The 21,027-nt window shown below is 49.1% G+C and overlaps 1 protein-coding gene across 1 annotated transcript in view; it reads right to left on the reverse strand.

The window, feature by feature from the left end:
* The window catches only part of LOC125402249 (kinesin-like protein KIF19), a 52,010-nt gene extending 32,925 nt beyond the window's left edge, over nucleotides 1-19,085 (reverse strand). The window contains exons 1-8 of the mRNA XM_087903338.1: nucleotides 18,975-19,085; nucleotides 18,206-18,286; nucleotides 10,331-10,441; nucleotides 6,783-6,870; nucleotides 5,730-5,866; nucleotides 4,839-4,964; nucleotides 2,139-2,333; nucleotides 231-383 (exon numbers count right to left, since the gene is read on the reverse strand). Of these exons, the coding sequence (XP_087759464.1) occupies nucleotides 231-383; nucleotides 2,139-2,333; nucleotides 4,839-4,964; nucleotides 5,730-5,866; nucleotides 6,783-6,870; nucleotides 10,331-10,441; nucleotides 18,206-18,286; nucleotides 18,975-19,061 (978 nt within the window). The 5' untranslated portion in view covers nucleotides 19,062-19,085. The remainder of the gene's footprint in view (nucleotides 1-230; nucleotides 384-2,138; nucleotides 2,334-4,838; nucleotides 4,965-5,729; nucleotides 5,867-6,782; nucleotides 6,871-10,330; nucleotides 10,442-18,205; nucleotides 18,287-18,974) is intronic.
* Between the last annotated feature and the right edge of the window lie 1,942 nt (nucleotides 19,086-21,027).

The following is a 21,027-nucleotide window of genomic DNA, read 5'->3' on the forward strand; positions in this document are numbered from 1 at the left end:
ATCCACAATGGGATCAGCATCTTGGAAAGTAGTGAGCTCCCTGTTACTAGGGGCATGTGAGCAAAAATAGACCACACTCAGGAGAGTAATGGAGAGTCAGGCAGTAGCCAGGTACTCAGACTTCTACAGAGTGATGTCTTCAGGGTCTTAGGCCTCTGTGCTGGCAGTTAATTCCTGGAAGATACTGTCAGCTGCGGTGCTCTTCCCCAACCCCCATCTGGGGCACCTACCTTCAGCAGGCGCGTGAGTTTGCTGTCACGGAAGTTCACGTACTGAGCTCGGCTGCCACCCTTCTCGCTGAGGGCATTGATGCAGTTGCCCAGCGCCAGCAGCGAGCGGTTGATGTGCGCGCCTTCTTTCATCCTCTTGCCTCGGTTCTGGGTCTGAGCAGAGAGACCAGGCCGAACATGGACTGAGCCCCTTCCTACTGATATCTTCCCTTCCCCATTCCCAGGGGGGGGCTCACCTCCAAAGGGGTGGGGAATGACCCTGCCTGCCCTGGTACTGAGGCTCATAAGTCCTAAGGACTGGAAACCTCTAGATAGGACATCACTAGTAGAATATTAAGCATCTATTCTTAGAAACAGAGTTAGTTAGGAAATCTAACTGAAATAAACAGATTGGAACCCAGACAACACTGCTTACAACAAAATGCAAGTGAGTGTCTAGGAAGTACCCTACCTCCAACCGGGAGACTTACCCTAAGCTCTACGGGTCCCCCTGCTTGCTTTTGGAGAGTCCACAGCCCCAGCGCCTGATCTTCCCAACCCAGCCCCACTTATTTCCTCTAATCCGCAGACTCTATAGCAGTCCCCTGCCTCCACACATCTGCTGCCCCATAAGATGCAAGCATTGGGAAGTCACACCCGTCCCTTTGGGCCATGCGTCTGGGTGCCTGCCGGCAGCTGGCATAGTGAGTGTTCAATGGCATGAGCTAAGTGAACAGGTGAAGATGTGTGCAGAAGCCAGCAAACACACCTGAGCCCAGCATCCACATGGTGGCTCACCATCGTCTGTCACTCTAGTTCCAGGGAATCAGACACCCTCTTCTGGCCTTCGCAGTACCAGGCACACAAGTGGTGCATGGACATAGAGGTTGAATTTAATGTTGCTGGCCTTGAGCTCACTATGAAGCTGGGATGGCCTTGAACTTCTGATTCTTCTACCTCCACCTCTGGATTACATACACACTACTCTACTTGTTTCACACAGTGCTGATGACGAAACCCGAGGCTTCATGTGCGCTAGGCAAGCACTCCACCACCTGAGTTACATCCCTAGCCCCTTCTTTTTGTTTTCAGAGTCTTACTATGTCATCCAGGCAAGCCTGAAACTCATGGTCCTCCTGCCTTGGCCTCTCAAGCACTGGGATGACAGGCATGTACCACTGCAACTGGCTCCAAGTCTGTACTGTGAAGCAGGCGCAGTGCCAATCTTGAACTTGGCCAAGGAGAGCTATGGCTATGGAGATTGCAAGCATCGTTGCCTGGTGTGTGCACTAGAGGGGCAGGGGAATGCTACCTACTGGAAACACTGGATCTGCATAGACCTAAAGTGACTCCTTTTCTAGCCCAGCCCTGAGCTGGGTCCCTGGCCTCAAGGAACACCTGAACCACAGGGTAACGTCCAGGAAACAAAAAAGCAAAACCAAGGGAAGGAACTGTGGCTGTGCAGCCTTTCCCGCCAGGGTCCCTATGCACCCACCTACCCGCCCACAGCGTGGAACTCCAAGTGTTTTCCCTTGTACTCCAACCCAGCTCCTCAGGACCTGTCTGAGCTCAGCCCTAAGACCCCTGCCATAGCCTCTACAGACCGTGAAAGCCCAGGCCTCCATGGACACTGCTCCCTGACATTTTGTGTCGCCCCAACATGTGGGGTTCACCTTCAATAGGTGCAGGATGAGCTGCCTGCCACAAGGAAGATCCTCTGAAAGCATTGGCTCCCTGCCTTCCTCACTAAATGCTTGCAGGATTCATTACCTAAGACTCTGCCACCTCTTCTGGGTCCAACACTGTCCTGGGTGCCAGAGAACATTTAAACAAGGACAGGCAAGGTCCTGTTCAGACTGAGAATGACAGACCCCATGGTGAAAGACAGTAAGGACACCTGAAAGTGGGTGCACCTCAGAGAGGCTGTACCTGGGCTGCACGCTCCGCACCTGCCAGGTCCACCATGAAGAGCCTCCCGAGGCGCACCTCCTCTGCCAGGTCACCACCTCGGCTTTTCTGGTGCACAGTGACCTGCAGTACGGCATGGGAGCGGGATGAAGTCTTGTTGGTAGCTGTGGGCTCCTGTGTACGCTGCCGGTTGCCTTTAGTGAGTAGTTGCATGATCTGAGGGCGGAGGGAGAGGAAGGCAAGTCATAGACCTGAGTGGCCACACATACCTTCTAGAAAGACCCAAGAAAAAGAGAAAGGGTGACTCTGGGGCTCGGACTCTTACAGCAGCAATGTCTAGTTTGTGGCATGAAGTAATATTTAGTTAAGTAAATTAGAGGAATTAAAGATTCTTGACGTGCACCCCATCAGCCCTTCTTCTATCCATGACAGTCATCACTAATGGATAATCTCTTTTTCCTCCTTTTTTTTTTTAAAGACAAAATCTTCCTGTGGTGGCTAGTCTTTTGTTAACTTGACACAAGTTAGAATCAGCAGAAAGGAAGGAACCTCAGTTGAGAAAAATGCAGCCATAAGATCCAGCTATAAGGCATTTTCTTAATTAGTGATTGATGGGGAGGGCGCAGCCCATTGTGAGTGATACCATCCCTGGGCTAGTGGTCTTGGGTGCTATAAGAAAGCAGGCTGAGCAAGTCATGAAGAGCAAGCCAGTAAGTAGCATCCCTCCATGGCCTCTGTACCAGCTCCTGCCTCCAGGAGGATTGCTGCTCCAGTTCTGTAGCTGCGTGCATGGCAGAGGGGTTCACTTCTATTGCCAACCCCAACAGCCCTGCAGCTGCCTGTTAGAGTTCCAGTCCTGACTTCCTTCAGTGATGAACTGATAAGGAACCATAGGCCAAACAAACCCTTGCCTTTCCAACTTGTCTTTTGGTCATGGTGTTTCATCACAGCAATAGAAACCCTAGCTGAGACACATTGTCTGGGTTCACTAAAACTCACTATGCAACCAGGGATGACCTTGAATTTCTGATCCTCCTGCCTCCAACTCCTGAGTGCTAGGTTGCAAACGTGTGCTACCATGTTCAGTTTATACAGTGCTGGGGATGGAACCCATGGACTCATACATGCTAGGCAAGCACTCCACCAGCTGAGCGATATCCCCAGTCTAGCACACCCCTTCCCCACAGGGCCTAGAGGAGCCCTGACCCTTTCCAAGTCACAATTCCAGGAAGCAGAAGCTGCAGAATTGTTAGGGTTGGCCATGGGAGTGAACCCCTTTGCCATGCAAGCAGCTATAGAACTGGAGTAGCAACCGTCTGCTCAGGCCCTGCTGTGTAGGGATCAGACCAGGGCTAGGACAGCACAGTGTGGATGAGGTAAGAGTGGGGGCTGAGGTGCTCACTGTCATCTAGGCCATGGTAGCTCATATCTGTCATCTTAATATTCAAGAGGCTGAGGCAGGAGGATTGCTATAAGGGTAAGCCCAATCTGGGCTACATAGTGAATCCCAGTCTTTAGGCTGCAGTGTGAAGTCTTGTCAAAAAAAAAAAAAATCCAGGGCTAAAGAGACAGCTCAGTTAGTAAAGGGCGTACTGCACAGACTGCGTATGGATCCCCAGAATCAACAGGGGAAAAAAAGCTGGACATAGTAGCATGTGTTTGTAATCCCAGAGCGAGCGAGCGAGAGAGAGAGAGAGAGAGAGAGAGAGAGAGAGAGAGAGAGAGAGAGATGACTGGGTCAGCTGGCCTACTGTTTGGTAAGTTTTAGACCTATAAGAGACCTTGTTTCAAAAAATCAACAAAAGCAAAAAACAAGGTGGAGTACTGGAGAGATGGCTCAGCAGTTAAGAGCACTGGCCACTCCAGAGGACCAGAGTTTAATTCCCAGTATCCACATGGCAGCTCACAACTGTCTATAATTTCAGTTCCAGGAGATCCATTGCCCTCTTCTGGCCTCTGTAGGTCATGCAGGTGGTGCACAGACATACACAGGAAAAACATAAAATAAAATAAACACATAAAATAAAAATCAGTCGTTTTAAAGAAGTTGTCCTCAAAGCCAGGTGGTGGTGACACATGCCTTTAATTCCAGCACTTGGGAGGCAAAGGCAGGTGAATCTCTAGTTTGAGGCCAACCTGGTCTACAGCCAGGGTTACACAGAGAAACCCTGTCACAAGAGTCAATAAACAAACACATAATTTTTTTAAAAAAAAATGGAGAAAGAAAGAGGCATGGTGGGGAACTCTGTTAATCTCAGCACTCAGTAGGCAGAAACAGGTGGGCCTCTGTGAGTTCAAGCCCAACCCAAGTTCCAAGTCAGCCAGAACTACACAGAGATACCCTGTCTTGAGAAAAGAAAGACTGGGGGAAGGAAGGGAAGAGGAGAGGAGGAGGAAGGGCGAGGAAAGGAGCTGGTCAGGAAAATCTGCTGCCTTCCCTTACAAAGAAAGGTCAGCTAGAGGTTTCCAGCCAGCTGTGTTCACCTGGTGGACTGGACTGAGAAGTAGGGGGTTTCTGCACCTGGCGGCTGAGGGCAGCGTACAGGATCGACAGGTGATATCTGCCTGGAGTACCAGCAAGGAGGCATAGGTGACTGCAGAGACCTGAGACCTCAGATCAAGTCCAGATGCCAGAAAACAGTTTGGCTTGGACCCACCTGTCGGCTGCTGCTCAGCAAACTTGAACAAGGAGAACTTTATGGGCTGGGCTGTGACCCTCACCTCTTGAGCATTTGAGGTGGATACTTCCGTGATGCCTGCAATTTGGATGCTGCCTCTAGAATCTTCTCTCAGCTCCAGAAATCCAGAAGACGGATTCAGGAGGTCACGGATGACTTCGTTATAAATCTGGAGCAGAACAGAAAGGTTGGGACAAAGTAGCAAAGAATCATAAAGAAGGGGTTGGAGAAATGACTCTCGGCTGAAGAGCACTGGCTGCTCTTGCAGAGGACCGGGGTTCAAGTCCCAGCATCCACACAGTGGATTTCAACTGTCTGTAACTTCAGTTCGAGAGGATCCAACGCCTTCTTTCGGCCTCTGTGGCTACAAGGAAAGCATCTGGTACACAGACACACATGCAGGGCAACACACATACATTTACATAAATTTTTAAAAAATTCTTTTGGTTTTTTGAGACAGGGTTTCTCTGTTTAGCCCTGGTTGTCCTGGAACTCTCTCTGTAGACCAGGCTGGCCTCAAACTCTGAGGTATACCTGCCTCAGTGCTGACATTAAAGGCATGCATTACCGAGCCCAGCTTAACTAATTTTTAAATTATTTTATTAGCATGGGTGTTTTGCCATCTATGTCTGTGCAACGCTTGCATGCAAAGCCCTCAGAGGCTAGAAGAGGATGTTGGACCACCTAAAACTGGAGTTATAGACAATTATGAGCTAACATGTGAATGTTGGGTGTTGAACCCAAGTCCTCTGGAAAAGCATCCGGTGCTCCTACCTGCTGAACCATCTCTCCAGTCCCCTAAAATACTTTTAAAAGAACCAATTGGAATCCTGATCTGCAGGGGAGTTTACACCCTGAGAATGAGTTCTGCACAGGCAGTTAGTATTGTACCCATTCTGCAGTTGATCCAACTGAGGCACAAGAGCCAGCTCACCTCCAGGTAAGACATAGATACACTATATTCCATGTTGTCCTGGGTCTTCTCGATGGCCTGGAAGAGGTCAGTGAGGGTCTGTAGATAGATGCCAGGCTCCGCGTCCATGCCCAGCATGGTGTGGGTCTTCCCAGCACCTGCAGGAGAGTGGGGCTCAAATGTGCTGTGCAGTAAGAGGCCTGACCCCATGCATAGTTTCAGGGGGCGTTCTTTATAAGGGGGATATCACCAGCCCCCTCCCCATTTGCCCCCAAGCAATACAGCATGGCCTGTCGCTCCCCTTAAACCTGACATATCACTGACTGGTGTATGGATAAAGCAGCCAGGCCTCACTTACACAGACAGAGTTCCAGTCCTCACCCAAGGAGAAGAGAACTAACTTCATTCTGTAGACTCCGGACCAGGCAAGCACTTATTACCCAGCTATATCCTTGGCCCTTTCTTTTTCCTTTCCTTATTTATTTGAGACAAATAAATTATATAGCCCAGGCTGGCCTGGAACTTGTGAGCTTCCTGCCTTAGTTTCTCAAAGAACTGGGGAACTGGGGTGACAGGCCTAAGCCTCCTGTTTGCAAACACTCCCTGAACTCTACTCTAACCCTGGGGCAGTTTTCTTATTTCCTGTGATGAGGGAACATTTTCACCTTTCAGAGGTGTGGATGACAAAGCCCAGTGCATAGTCCCTGGTGCTTATAATGAGGCTCCGTGCTAGACTAGCCTAGAATGCATGAGACCCTAGGTTCAATCTCTGGTACTACCAAAAATATACAAATATATAGGTGTTTGTATATGGACCGGGAATGTGACTCAGTCAGTAGAATACTCACCTAGAATACACAACCCTGGATCCCATCTCCAGCATGGCGACACACGCTTATGATCCTGGCACTTGGGAGATGGAGGCAGGAGGACTGGGAGTTCAAGATCGTCCTTGGCTACATAGTGAGCTTAAGGCCAGCCTGATCTACCTGAGACCTTATCTCTAGAAAGAAGGCAGAGGACCTCTGCTGGTACCATGCCCATACCCTCCTGGAAACAACGCCCAAACAGTACCTGAGGGCCCATAGGCAAAAACGGTCGCATTGTATCCGGAGATGACACCCTCCACCAAATGCTGAATGGTGGCATGATAAACAGTTTCCTGCAGACAGACAGGAGGACAGACAGTCAGGTGACAGCCCAGCTTGAGTCAGGGGACCTATTGCCTAGAAAAGACAGGGACCAGCACTTGGGAGGCGGAGGTAGGCAGGTCTTTGTGAGGCTGAGGCCAGCCTGGTCTATATAGTGAGTTCTAGGACAGTCAGAGCTACACAGAGAGACCCTTTCTTTAAAACAAACAAACAAACAAACAAACAAACAAACAAGCTGGGTAGTAGTGGCACACACCTTTAATCCCAGCACTCAGGAGGCAGACAGGTAGGTGGGTCTCTGTGAGTTCGTGGCCAGCAGGGACCAGCATTCGGGAGGCAGAGGCAGGCAGATCTCTGTTAGTTTACAGCCAGCGTGGTCTGCACAGTGAGTTCTGGCTCAGCCAGGGCTACAGAATGACAGTACATCTTATAGTTAAACAAACAAGAATTTGGGAATCCCCTCCCCCCAGGAGGCCTGACATATGCTCGGAACTAGTCATTCTCCCGGCGAGGATTGAGAGACTGAGGACTCGGCTTAGAACTCCACCATAGCATCAGGATCCCTCTTTGTGGCATGAAACTGGCCATGGCCAGGAAGGGATATACAGGTAATGAGCTCCCTACCCACAGGGGAGTTCAAGGAGAGACACCTGGAGCTGCAGGTTCATCTAGCTTGACCACCAGCAGCCCCTGCTGCTGCACCTCCTGAGCGCCCACTCTGGTACAACACAGGCTAGATATGAATTTGGGCTCTGCTGTGTGTGGTGTGTGTGGTGACCTCAGACGAATGACTCACATGTAGAACAAGGGTGTGTGTGTGTGTGTGTGTGTGTGTGTGTGTGTGAGAGAGAGAGAGAGAGAGAGAGAGAGAGAGAGGGAGAGAGGGGGAGGGAGGGAGGGAGGGAGGGAGAAAGAGAATAGGGTAGTCCATGTGGTCCAGGCTAGCCACAACTTGCTATGTAGCTGAGGTTGACCTTGAACTCCTTATTCTCTTGTCTCTACCTCCTGATGGCTGGGGTCATGGTGTGTGCCATCACATCCGGCTAGGAGGAGGAAATATTTCTGAACATTTTGTATTGCTTGCAAGGGACATTGGGGCCTTAAGTGTAGCACTCAACATAAAGTAGCTTTGCTGATGATTGTCAGTGACGCTCTGTGGAATGCCATCGTGACCTTGAACATGACCTCTACTCAGAGAGTAGCTAGGGAGCCACCTGCTTTAAAATGATGGCTTAGACCTGAGCTGAGGGTGACAGTGGTACTGTCAAAGGTAGTCAATTGGACCTAGTGGCATAACCCCAGCACTCAGGAGGCAGAGGCAGGCATATCTCTGTAAATTCAAGGCCAGTTGGGTCTACATAGAAAGTTCCAAGACAGCCAAGAATACATAGTAAAACCTATCTACCAAAAAAAAAAAGTGACCAATGTCCCCAGCAGGCCCTTCTTCTGTGTTCATCATCCTTCTTGAGATGCTATGTCCCTAGAGCAGACATAGGAAGCAGCCTGTCATGAGTGTGGCTAGCTGAGAATGGCCCTGGACACTTAGCTACTTAACTGAGGAACTGAATATATCCTCTATCATGGTACCCACAGAGGCCATACTAACATGAGCCAGTCTTGAGGTTTGACCAGCCAGCATAAATACATATGGCCTCTGTTTGCCAGGCTTTGGAAGCCCAGGGGGCTCCCATTGGCTCTACTGAAGCTCTGAGGTTACCATGCTGAATGAAACAGCCTGTCCCCAGGAGTGTGAACCATCTCCTAGCTACTGGCTGCTGCAGGATATGACACTCCAGTACCAAGTGCGGACCAAGCAGGAGGCCATCAGCAACATGTAGCTCAGAAGAGCATCTGATGACCACAGCCCCTTGAATGCCCAATCACAGAAGCAGGAGGACTTCTGGGCACAGCAGTCCACATCTGTAATCAGCATGTGGGAGGATGAGGCAGAGGGATTGGGAGTTTAGGGCAATTCTAGGCTACAAGGTGAATCTGTGCCAGCCTGGACTATAAATGAGACCCTATCTGGGAGGGAGAAAAAGAAGGGGCTGGAAAGGTGGCTCAAAGGTTAGAAGTACTGGCTGCTCCTTTCTTTCTTTCTTTCTTTCTTTCTTTCTTTCTTTCTTTCTTTCTTTATGTTTGTTTTTGGAGACAGGGTTTCTCTGTGTAGCCTTGACTATCCTGGAACTAGCTCTGTAGACCAGGCCGGCCTTGAACTCACAGAGATCCACCTGCCTCTGCCTCCCAAGTACCGGAATTAAAGGCAAGCACCACCACTGCCTAGCTGCACTGGCTGACTGTCCAGAGGACCTGGATTCAGTACTCAGCACCCATATTGTAGCTCACAATTGTCTATAACTCTAGTTCCAGAAAACATGACCCCTCTTCTGGCCTCTGTGGGCATCAAACATTTACATGGTGCATTTGCATAAATGCAGGCAAACACTCATACACATAAAAAAAAATTTAAGAATCTTAAAAATCAAAGAAGTGCCGGGTGGTGGTGGTGCATGCCTTTAATCCCAGCACTTGGGAGGCAGAGGCAGGCAGATCTTTGTGAGTTCGAGGCCAGTCTGGTCTACAAGAGCTAGTTCCAGGACAGCTAGAGCTGTTACACAAAAAAAAAAAGCCTGCCTAAAAAAAAAGCAAAAAACAAAAATCAAAAACAAACAACAACAATAAAACAAAACAAAAAAAGAAAGCACAAAAGTGAGCAATCTGGTACTGAATACAGGGCAGCCAACCTTCCCTCTCACAGTAGGACAGGAATGCATGGCAACCCATCTTACACTGTCTCACTGAAGTCTAAATCTCCCCCAGATGCTGCTATCCTGGTGCTGCGACATCCCATTTCAGGAGTCCTAAGTTCAAATCCTACCTTCTTTGCTATCCCTGACGAGCCCTGGCTCCCCGCTGTCATGCGTGGTGAGGTTGCATGTGGCACCACCTTCTGGTCTTACAGAGGATGGTAGTGACATGATGTATGAGAAAGACCAATGTCTGGTCCAAGCGTCCAGCACTGGGTCTTGCTGTGTGACCTCCTGGAGGCTCCCTGTCTGTGAGACGGCATCACAGACTCCTCTTGCCAGCCCCCTGCCTATCTTTACGACAGCTCTCAGCCTTAGATGCCCCTCCTCGGAGAGGGCCTTGCTGGCCGCCGTGTGTTATAATGAGAAAGACACATGTGCTCAGTTTTCCCTTGCCCAATGGTGGTGTGGGAAAGGCCTGTGTCCTGATATCACGTGCAAAGAAGGAACCAGGGAACAAACTGAAGAGAAGCCCCCAGCGTGGGCCACAGGATCTGGTGACCCCTGAGTCCACAAGAGGATCTCATATGCTTGAACCCTGGGGGAAGTTTTCTCCCCACAACCTCCCTGCTCCTCAGGGAGACCATAAATGAGACAGATGAGACAGCCCGGGACCCAGGTCCAGGGAGCTCCTGGAGTTAGCGGCAGAAAGGGTGGTATGAACCTGTGATGCATGCTGGTCAAACACCGTGTCAAATATAAAGGTGCGTTCCCGGGACCGGTGCGCACGGAGCGTGTCCTCCGGGTCTTCGCCTGGGTCCATGAGCACGACCGCCTGGATGCAGCAAGACAGAGGGGTTGGGGAGGGACAGTCAGACCCTAGCTGTGCATCCTAAAGATTGAAGCACATCTTTAATCCCAGCACTCGGGAGGCAGAGACAGGCCTGTGCGTTCGAGGCCAGCCTGGTCTACAGAGAGTTTCAGGCCAGCCAGAGATGCACAGAGAAACCCTGTCTCAGAAAAAAGGACAAGATGAGCATCAGCACTGCTCGCCTCCTTTGCTTCTCCACTTCAGTCTTTGAGGCGGGGTCTCTCCCTGAGCCTGGAACTTGCCATTTCCGCTAGATGGGCTGCCCAGTGACCCTGGAATCCTCCTGTCTCTGCTCTCTAGTTCTGGGGATTCAAACTCAAGTCCTTATGCTTTCACAGTGGGCATCTTACCTTGCCTCACTCACTGGGGCCAGTGTCCCCTGCTGTCACTCGCCCAAGGCAAACCATACAGCTCCCCTCAGTCAGCCACATAAATGGCTCAGATGCTGGGAGGCGGTGGCGCACACCTTTAATCCCAGAACTCGTGAGGCAGGTGGATCTCTGGGAGTTCGAGGCCAGCCTGGTCTATAGAATGCATTTCAGGACAGAAAGGGCTACACAGAAAACCTGTCTCAAAAAACCATTAAAAAAAAAAAGCCCCAGACAACTCCAAGCCCAAGGGAAAACAGCCTGTCATGTTTCAACAACCCCACCCAACACAACAGACCACCACCACTCTGGCCCCATAGTGACAGACCGTCCTATGAACTAATGTCATCAGAGAAGGCAAGAGGCTATGGCAACTGTAGAGTGCTGGGCTGGCCACTCCACAGGACAGAGGAGATAAAGGGACTGTCGCAAAGCCCCCACCCTTAAGCTCCATTTCTCTGAGCGCCTGTCAGTCCCTAGGGCCCCTCAGTTCCCATATACACTATTATCAAGCAAACCTGTTAAGATCCTTGGGGCAAAGGGATTAAAGGAGTCTGCCCCAGGGACAGCAGGGGGCAGGGAAATGGGTAGAGGCCAAATGCAACCTGGTTGGTGGAGATGTGGGGTTGAGCACCAGAGAGGAACCAAGAAGGTGAAGGCAGAGCTAGGTGGTTCTGAGAGTCCTGTCACATGACCACTACTTGCCCCTCCTGTAGCTTTGGAAACTGTAGTCCTGGGAGGCCAGGCTCTGCCAGGGCTTCTGGCTTCTGGCCAGTGCTTGCTCCATGACATAAGCTGACTTTCTCTGTTTTCTCTTCTCCTGGGGATACGCTGTGTGGCAGGGCAGCCTACCTACTGTGGGCCAGGCTGGGCTGCAGGAGGACTTAGATGGGTCCCCAGCCAGGGTCCTCTCAACAACAGGCTCTAGTGGAACTGTGGGATTGAGCGTCATGGAAGTGGACTCTCCAGAACTTGATTTCTAATCTCAGCCTGGCTCTACTGCTCACTCTGGTGGGATCCTAGGACACGGTGTCTCTCAAGCCTCACCCAGTCTTCACATTTGTGAAGTTACAGTAATCACAGAGACTGTTCAAAAGGACCATAAAGGTTGATAAGAAAACATATACACAGACCCTTGGGTACTCAAAAGGTACCTGTAGCACTGGGTCTTGGATCATAAACAAATATGTTTTATCTATCTATCTATGAATCAATCATTTTTTAGTGTGTTATGGTTGCATGAGTGCGGGAGTTTGTATGCCATGGTGGGAACAACCTTTGGGGAGTTGGCTTCCTCCTGTGACCTTGTAGGATCTGGGGATTGAACTCATATCATCCGGCTTGCACACGGCACCTTCCCCTGTCAAGTTATTGTTGGACTCAGAAAAATATTTTTGTTGTTATAATGAACACTGTCCTTATTTGCAGATGATATGATTCTATGCAAAACAGACCGTAACCACCCCAGGAGAAGAATCTTAGAATGGAGAGACACAAAATGGCAGGACACAAAGTTAAAATGAAGGACCCCAACTCGTTTTAACCACAGTTATACCGTTTTGCAAAGGTTCACAGATAACAAGCTCAGGGCCTCCGGAATGCTGAACAAATAACAAGCTCAGGGCCTCCAGAATGCTGAACAAATAACAAGCTCAGGGCCTCCGGAATGCTGAACAAAGATACCTGAGGTTAGAGCAAGGACAGCCTTATCTGGCTGAGACAGGGGATTTATGGACTGGCCATAGAAACAAAGAAAGAGAGGATTGCGAGGCCTGAGTCACTATAAAGCGGGGCTCGTCACGAGTCAGGGGCTGTGCAATCAGACATCTGGTCGCCAGCCAGGAAAGGGGAACAGGATAAAGAGGAACAGTAAACCGCTGAGTAGTCCCCTCATTGTTATTTAGGTTAAGAATTTACCACCCTGCATCTCGCTTCTGTAAACCTTGCTTTTTGCTCTCCTATAAAAACCCCTCACCCCCAACCTGCGGCGCGCAAGTCCTCGGAGAGACTTTGTCGCCCCAGGTACCTGCGTATCCAATAAACCTCTTGCTGTTTGCATCCGGCTGCGTGTTTTCGACTGATCTTTGGGCACGGGGTCTCTCCCGAAGGAAGACGCCCACGGGAGTCTTTCAAAAAGAGTAGCTGGGACCAGTGAGGTGGCTCAGCAGATCAAGGTGTTTGCTATGCAAGTTTGAAGCCTGAGTTCCCTCCTCAGGGGACTGTTAGGTGGTAGTTTCCAGGAAATGTCCTGCACAGGCTCTGATATTTGAACACAGATCCCCAGTGGGTGCTGCTGTTTGGGAAGGATTAGGAGGTGTGGCCTTGCTAGAGGAAGTATGCCACTGGGGCTGGCTTTGTGGTTTCAAAGTCACGCACCATTGCCAATGTGTTCTCTCTGCTTCCTGTTTGTAGTTCAAAATATGAGCTCTCAGCTTCCAGATTCAATTGCTATGGCTCTACTCTCTTCATTATGGTCTCTATTTTGGGCAGTTTTATGTCAACTTGACACAAGCTAAAGTCATCTGAGAAGAGGGAACCTCAGTTGAAAAAAAATTCTCCACAAGATCAGGCTGTAGGCTAGCCTGTGGGGCATTTTCCTAATTAGTGGTTGAATGAGGAGGGCCCAGCCCATTGTGGGTAGTGACACCTGCTGGGTTAAAGGTCCTGGGTGCTGTAAAAAAGCAGACAGGCCTGGTGGTAGTGGTGATGATGCTCATCTTTATTCCTAGCACATCAGAGACAGAGGCAAGTGGATCTCTGTGAGTTCAAGGCCAATCTGGTTTACAGGGCAAGTTCCAAGACAGCCAAGTCTACACAGAGAAATCCTGTCTCAAAAAACCAAACAACAACAAAATGCAGGCTGAGCAAGGCACTAAGCAGCACTTCCTCCATGGCCTCTGCATGAGCTCCTGCCTCAGGTTTCAGTTTGAGTTGCTGTCTTGACTTCCTTTGATTATGAACAGCGATGTGGAAGTTTAAGCAAAACAGGCTTTCCTGCCCACTTTGCTTTCGATCAGGTTGTTTTGTCACAGTAATACTGATGCTGCCTCAGACAGACTCTTACCCCTCAGGAACCATAAGCCCAGATAAACCCCTCCCTAAGTTGCCTTGGCCATGATGTGCTACCACAGCATCTGGAGAGGGACGAATACACCTTGTAAAGGTGGAAGGAGAGGACTTACTCCACAAAGTTGTCCATGTCTACGCTGTGACATGCATGCCCACATACATCACACACAACAACAATAACAGTAACAATAATAAATTAGTAGCCTTTTTATATATTAGTGTTTCTCAACATGTGGGTCCAGATCCCCCTTTGGAGGTCAAATGATCCTTTCACAGGGATCGTCCAAGACCATCAGAAATACCAGATATTGATGTTGTAATTCATAACAGTAGCAAAACTGCAGCTATGAAATAGCAACAAAAATAATTTTATGGCTGGGAACCAGAACATGAGGGATTGTACTAGAGGGCCACAACATTAGGAAGGTTGAGAACCAGTGTTGTATAAGAATAACAACCACCTAAGGACGGAATCAGACAAATGCTCTCATTCACAACTGCTTCAGGAAAAAAAAATCTTTGGAATAAACCCAACCAAGGAAATGGTCTCTATGACAACTTTTTTTTTTAAACACTTGTTTTGTTTTTTTTTAAGATTTATTTATTTATTTATTATGTATACAATGTTCTGTCTGTCTGCTTGCTGGCCAGAAGACATTACACTCATTACAGATGGCTGTGAACCACCATGTGGTTGCTGGGAATTGAACTCAGGACCTCTGGAAGAGCAGCCAGTGCTCTTAACCGCTGAGCCATCCTCCTGCTCTGACCAGACAGTGACAGAATTACAGGCATGAGCAACCAACCACATCCAGATAAGAATGTTTTTTGTTTTAAAGAGGTCTATGATGGAATGTTTGGGTAGGGAAGGGTGTTGTGCCTCCAAATGCTTCGGAGAAATGGAGTCGGAGCGCAGGGGAGTAAAACAGTGTACCAGACCTTAGCAAACGGGCTCCATGATGGGAGTACCATTCAGGCCATAAAACTCGGCATGTAGTCAGCACCACCTGCCAAAACTAAAACAAAGGCCTAATCCATCAAGGTCTGTAGTTCTGGGAAAATGTAAATGTACTAACCTTGCTTTTTGACTTTTGTAGTTCTGTTTCTGGTTAACTGCTCTTATTAACTGAAATATGGATGTGGTTTTCAAGCTTAAAAGCTCATCCTGCGAAAGGCTCAGGGCTACACTGGGATTTCCAAACACCCAGTGTAGTTAGTTTAATAGGGACTTTCTATTGGCTTAAGCCCATATCTGAGTAGTCTTCTCTGGTGAGTACAACTTCTTCTCTACAACAGGTAGAGGACAGAGTGAGGCACATATATGAGGTTAAGAGGGCACCGGGTTCACAGCATTCTCTATTGGCTTGAAGTCATTTCAAAATAAAAATAGAAACTAGGGGGCTGGAGAGATGGCTCAGAGGCTAAGAGCATTGCCTGCTCTTCCAAAGGTCCTGAGTTCAATTCCCAGCAACCATATGGTGGCTCACAACCATCTGTAATGGGGTCTGGTGCCCTCTTCTGGCCATAGAAGGAATGTTGTATACATAATAAATAAATAATTTTTTTTAAAAAAAATAGAAACTAGGTGTGAGGGTACACACCTTTAATCCCAGTACTCAGGAACCAGAGACAAGGGGGATCTCTATGAGTTTGAGGCCAGCCTGGTCTGTGTAGTTAGATAAAAAGAGAAGAGGAGGGCAGGAGGAGGGGAGAAGGAGGAGGAAAGGAGGAGGAGAGAAGGAGGGGAGGGGAGGAGAGAGAATAGGAGGAGGAAAGTGGGAGGAGAGGAGGAGGGGTGGGGGAGGAAGAGGGGAGAGGAGTTAGAGAACTTAACTTATCACAGCCTGGGTGATCCTCAACAACATTGAGTCACACAAAGAAGGTCACACACCACACACGCGTGACTGCACTGACACGGAATGTCCAGAAACCAGAGTCAGAAGTGGAGTAGCAGTTGATAGGTGTGAGGGAATCTATGTGGATTGTATAGCTGAAAAGGACTAAGTGCCCCTCGATTATTTACTTGAAAAGGGGGGATGGGGGAAATAATATAATTATATTTTGATTTTCAAATTTAAAAAGATGAAATTTTGAACCACAAGGTGGTGGTGCACTCATCCCAGCACTCGGGAGCTGAGGCAGGAAAACTTCAAGGGTAGCCTGGGTCAAGTGCGGAGACACTATCTCAAAGAAGAGAGTGAATTTTCTGCGGTGCTAATTTTACTTCGGGTTTTGTGTGTGTGTGTGTGTGTGTGTGTGTGTGTGAACCAGATGTGGTCATGTGTGTATAAGTGCTTGGGAGGCCAAAGGCTGGCATCTGCTGTCTTTTTAACTGTCCTCCACCTTTTTGTTTGTGTTTTGATTTTGGTTTTTCAAGACAGGGTTTCTCTGTGTAGCCCTGGCTATCTTAGAACTCACTTTGTAGACCAGGCTGGCCTTAAACTCAAGAGATCTGCCTAGTGAGATCAAAGACATGCGCCACCACACCCAGTCCCTCCACCTCATTTTTAAAACATGGTCTCTCACTGAACCTTGAGCTCACCAATCTGGCTAGATTAGCTAACCATGGAACCCCAAGGATCTTTCTGTCCCCACCACCCTAGTGCCAGGATTACCAACTGGGCACTACCATGCCCAGTTTTCCCTTGAGTTGGGTTAGAATTCAGGTCCTTATGTGTGCAAAACAAATAGTTACCAAGCTGTCCCCAGAACCCTTTACCTTGATGTTTCAGCATGGGCTGTCTTTTGGATGAAGATTTATTTTTATGCTATGTGTATGGGTGTTTTGCCTGTATGTATGTATGAGCACCACATGCATGCTGGGTGCCCACAGAAGCTAGATGGTGTCTGATCTCCTGGTACTGGAGTTTACAGAGGGCTGTGAGTCACCACGTGGGTGCTATCTCTCCAGCCCCAGGCGCTGTCTTCTGCACTGCTCACGGTCACACATATACATATCTGAAGCACCAGCCCTGCCCTCCCTACTCAATCCATCTTTGCAGGTGACATTATGACTTTACTGTTGTGTCTGAACACTGGCACTGGGTTGTTGGCTCGAATGTAAACACCCTGCCTGAGCATTGTCGCAGAGACCACCTCACTAATCTCGCTAGTGCCCAACAGGGACATGATGTCCATCTCACAAAGCCTGGCTTTAGATTCCTTCTAAGTGACAAAGACAAACATTTCTAAGGTGTGGGTAGCTGAGTGTTGACTCTTTCTCTGAAGAAAAGTCCCTGGTAATGGCAGCATGTGCTCCACCCTACAGCCAGCAATCACTTGAAGTTTCTGAAATCAGACCTGGCACACTAATGTGGCCTGCAAAGTCTCCTCACATTCTGTCTGTCCTATGTCCCCACTTTGGTGTCTCAGCAGACCTCTGTGTAGCAAACAACCCCAAGAACAAATGCAGTTCTGTTAATGAATGGAAACTGGGTGTTGAGGAAGGAGAATTGCTCAAGTGCAAGGCTAGCTCACCTGGGATACATAATGAATGAAGTACCAGGTGAAGTACCATAGTGAGATTCAAAAAGTATTTAAAAAAAAAAAAAGCTAAGCAGATAACTCTAGTCAGTAGTCGCCATGCAAGCATAAGGACATGAGCTTGATCCCCAGAACCTGAACATACCCAAAAGCTGGGTGTGGTGGCACACAATTCTAGTCCCACTGCTTGGGAGGCAGAGGTAGGAAAATCCCCGGGGTTCACTGGCTAGCCAGCCAAATCTAATAAATGAGCCCTTGATCCCAAAGACAGTTTGTGTCTCAAAAACCAAGAACAGGGCTGAAGAGATAGCTCAGTGGTTAAGAACACTGCCTGCTCTTCCAGGGGTCCTGAGTTCAATTCCCAGCAACCACCTACTGGCTCACAACCATCTGTAATGAGATCTGGTGCTCTCTTCTAGCCTGTAAGTACACAAGCAGGCAGAACACTATACATAATAAATAAATCTTAAAAAGGGAGGGGGCTGTCTTGCAAGATGGCTCAGCAGTGGATAAAACCACTATGTTAAACCTGAAAACCTAAGTTTGATCCCTGGAACACATCAGGTAGAAGAGAAACAGCTCCATCAAGTTTTTCTCTGATGCACACACACCAGCTCCAGCAAGTTGTTCTGTCTGTCTGTCTGTCTGTCTGTCTGTCTCTCTCTCTCACACACACACACACACACACACACACACACACACACACTTGTGTGGAAAGTGCTTGTCAGCTCAGCTCTACCCCAGAACAGAGCCAGGCCACCAGGGTTACCTCTTGATTGAGTGACTGCCTCGTGTCCTCTAGTCTCACCTGGTCCCCCACTTTGTGGGCAATGACGGTGGCTCCTTCCTCCAGTTCTGTACTGTTGAGTGGGCGGATCCGAAGAGCCACCTGTGAACAGGGCACAGGTAGCACCAAGACCCTCAGCGGGACTCCATTTTCCATCTACCTGTGTTACCCTCACTCAAACCTAGATCCTACTTGCAAGGAGCTGTTCCTGCCTCCCAGAAAGGCTCTGAGGAATTGGTGGTGACATCATTGTCACGGATTAGAGGAGCAGCTTTCCCAAGGTCACACAGCTGTCTGTCTTAACTGTGATCAGAAAGGAAACACATCTGCATCTTCCAGTCCTCTATGAGCATTCAGAAGAGGGAATCTGGGCTCAATTCTGCCCAGTCCATGCATAAGGGTATCTTTGATGGCACATAGATGACATGGGGGCCAGTCTGCCTTAACCAGTCACAGGAGCTAGTGGAGTTCTAATGCAGTTCATCCCAAGGCCAAGTGGTACAAGTAGCCTGACAAGTGGGTCAGGATGGGGGCTGCCCCACAGCTGGGGTCATAGTCCAAACCCCAGGCTTTCTGAGGACGGAGGATGAGACAAAGGTCTAGACAATCAGGGCGAGAATGTATGTCAATATCACTGGGTCCCAGGAAAGTAGGAACCAGGAGTGAGGCACTGGTCCCTAAAGGGCTCACGAGACCTGATCCATGACAAGTACAGGGTTTAGGGTTTCTTGGCAGGGGTAGAGGCAAGAAGGGGCTGGAGTTAGCAGAGGACATGAGCAAGGGTACTCACCATGAGCTGCTGATCCTTGGGTTCCATCTCCCTCAGGGCTGGGCTGCCCCGAGCTGGAGAGGGGTCTGTGGTCTGGTGGGAGGGCATGCTACAAGTCAGAACTCCTGGAGGGCTCTCAGCTAACCTAGCAGAGTCGGAGGCAAGGAGATCTTCCCAGATCAGCCCCGCCCTGCTCCCCAGGCTCACTCTGGTGACGTCAGCTGGGTCCCCAGAGGTGGAGCTGGGCCAGCATTGAGCTCATTTACTAACCTGGTGTCACCCCTACCTGTTTCTTTGGTCAGGACAGCCCTCATGGTTTGAGTAGTTCCCAAGTAGTCAGACCTCACAGATGGAAGGCATCATGATGGGGACCATGACAAGAACACTGTTCAGCCTAGCTCTAAATTCCTCTTATGCCACAGAGGCACAGAGGTCTAAGGATAAGTCCAGTTAACAGAACCCCGCACTGTGGTGCCCAGGAGCAACGATCACCCACACAGGGGCCACCTCACGGCAGCAGGTGAGCACTTGTGGCTTCCCACTCAAGGTGACAAAACAGCAACAACGGAAACCAAATAAGCCAATTTCAGCTGTCAGTAACCTTGCCAGGGTCTTTCATGGATGACCAATTTCTGGTGAATTTCCAGTCTTCAGTGTCTGTCTGAACACTTGAGAGGGATTAAGGATGAAACTGGTAGATTTACTGCTTCACCTCTTCCACTGGATCCCTGGGGACATCCTGTTCTGTGAACTTCACAGTCTGGCCAAAAAGACTGCACCAGTAATGTCACACAGGTAACCAACCCGGGGTGGCGCAAGCTATTAAGAGCCAGGCTTGGGAACTGGAGAAGTGGCTCAGCAGGTAAAGGCACCTGCCATGAAGGCTGACAACCTAAGTTCCATCCCTGGGAACTACACAAAGGATAATCAACTCCTACCAAGTTGTCCTCTGACCTCTATATGCATATGGCACAAATACAAAGCATACAAAGGCAAACAAACAACACATATCTCTAAGAGCCAGGCTCAGGAGCTGTTTAGTGGGCAGAGGCACTGTGCTTACAGGTCTGGAGACCTAAGTTCAACTCCTAGGGTGCACACAAAGAAGTGCTTCCTGCAGGTTCCTCTCTGACCTCCACAAGCATGCACAGCACTCATTCGCGTGTTCATGTGTGCATATACAAACACACACACATAATACTATGAAATTAAAACTATTTAGAAAAAGGGATGGGGCTGGAGAGATGGCTCAGCGGTTAAGAGCACTGGCTGTGGAAGAACAGAGGTCCTGAGTTCAATTTCCAGCAAATACATGGTGCCGCCCAACCATCTGTAATGAGATATGGTGCCCTCTTCTGGCCTGCAGGCACACATGCAGACAGAACACTGCATACATAATATATCTTAAAAACAAAAAAACAAAAACAAACAAACAAAAAACCCAAAGGAGCCAGTTTAGCTGGAAGGTAGTTGTCCACACCTTTAATCCCAGCACTAAGAAGGTAGAGGCAGGCGGATCTCTGTGTTTGAGACCAGTCTGGTTTACAGAGCTAGTTCCAGGACAATCAAAGCTGCCCCATCTCGAAAAACCAAAACCAAACCCCCTGAAAATATGCTGTATCTGTGTGCCTTTTTCATCTCACTGCTGTGAAACTGGGAAAAGGTGTTTAAAGAACATGGAAGTGGCCAATAGGTGGGTCAAGCTGTTGAAGGTCCTACAACCACGATGGAACCTCGGAGAGCCCAAAGGAATAAAGACTCTAAGACCCAGGAGGAAAAGTGAACTACCTTCTAAGAATGAAGCACGCAAATCACTCATCTCTGTCTTCTGCTCACTAAGCTAGGGCAGCCTGTCCTCTGCTGGAGGTACGCGCTCTGCACACATACCATGGCTGTGGGCCCAGCCTGGGGTAGCTCTCTGGTCACAAGAGATGCAGAGTCAGGTGGGAACCTGAGAGAAGCAGGTTGCATAGAGCTTGGCCACAGCTCACTCTGGGTGGAGCCCATGCATACAGTATGCTGTCTTCGCTATTGGACACTAGGTAACTACAGATGTGTGTCTCTAAGTGGCTGA

Source organism: Myodes glareolus, chromosome 2 (genome assembly GCF_982192425.1).
Source record: "Myodes glareolus chromosome 2, mMyoGla1.1, whole genome shotgun sequence".
NCBI lineage: Eukaryota > Metazoa > Chordata > Mammalia > Rodentia > Cricetidae > Myodes > Myodes glareolus.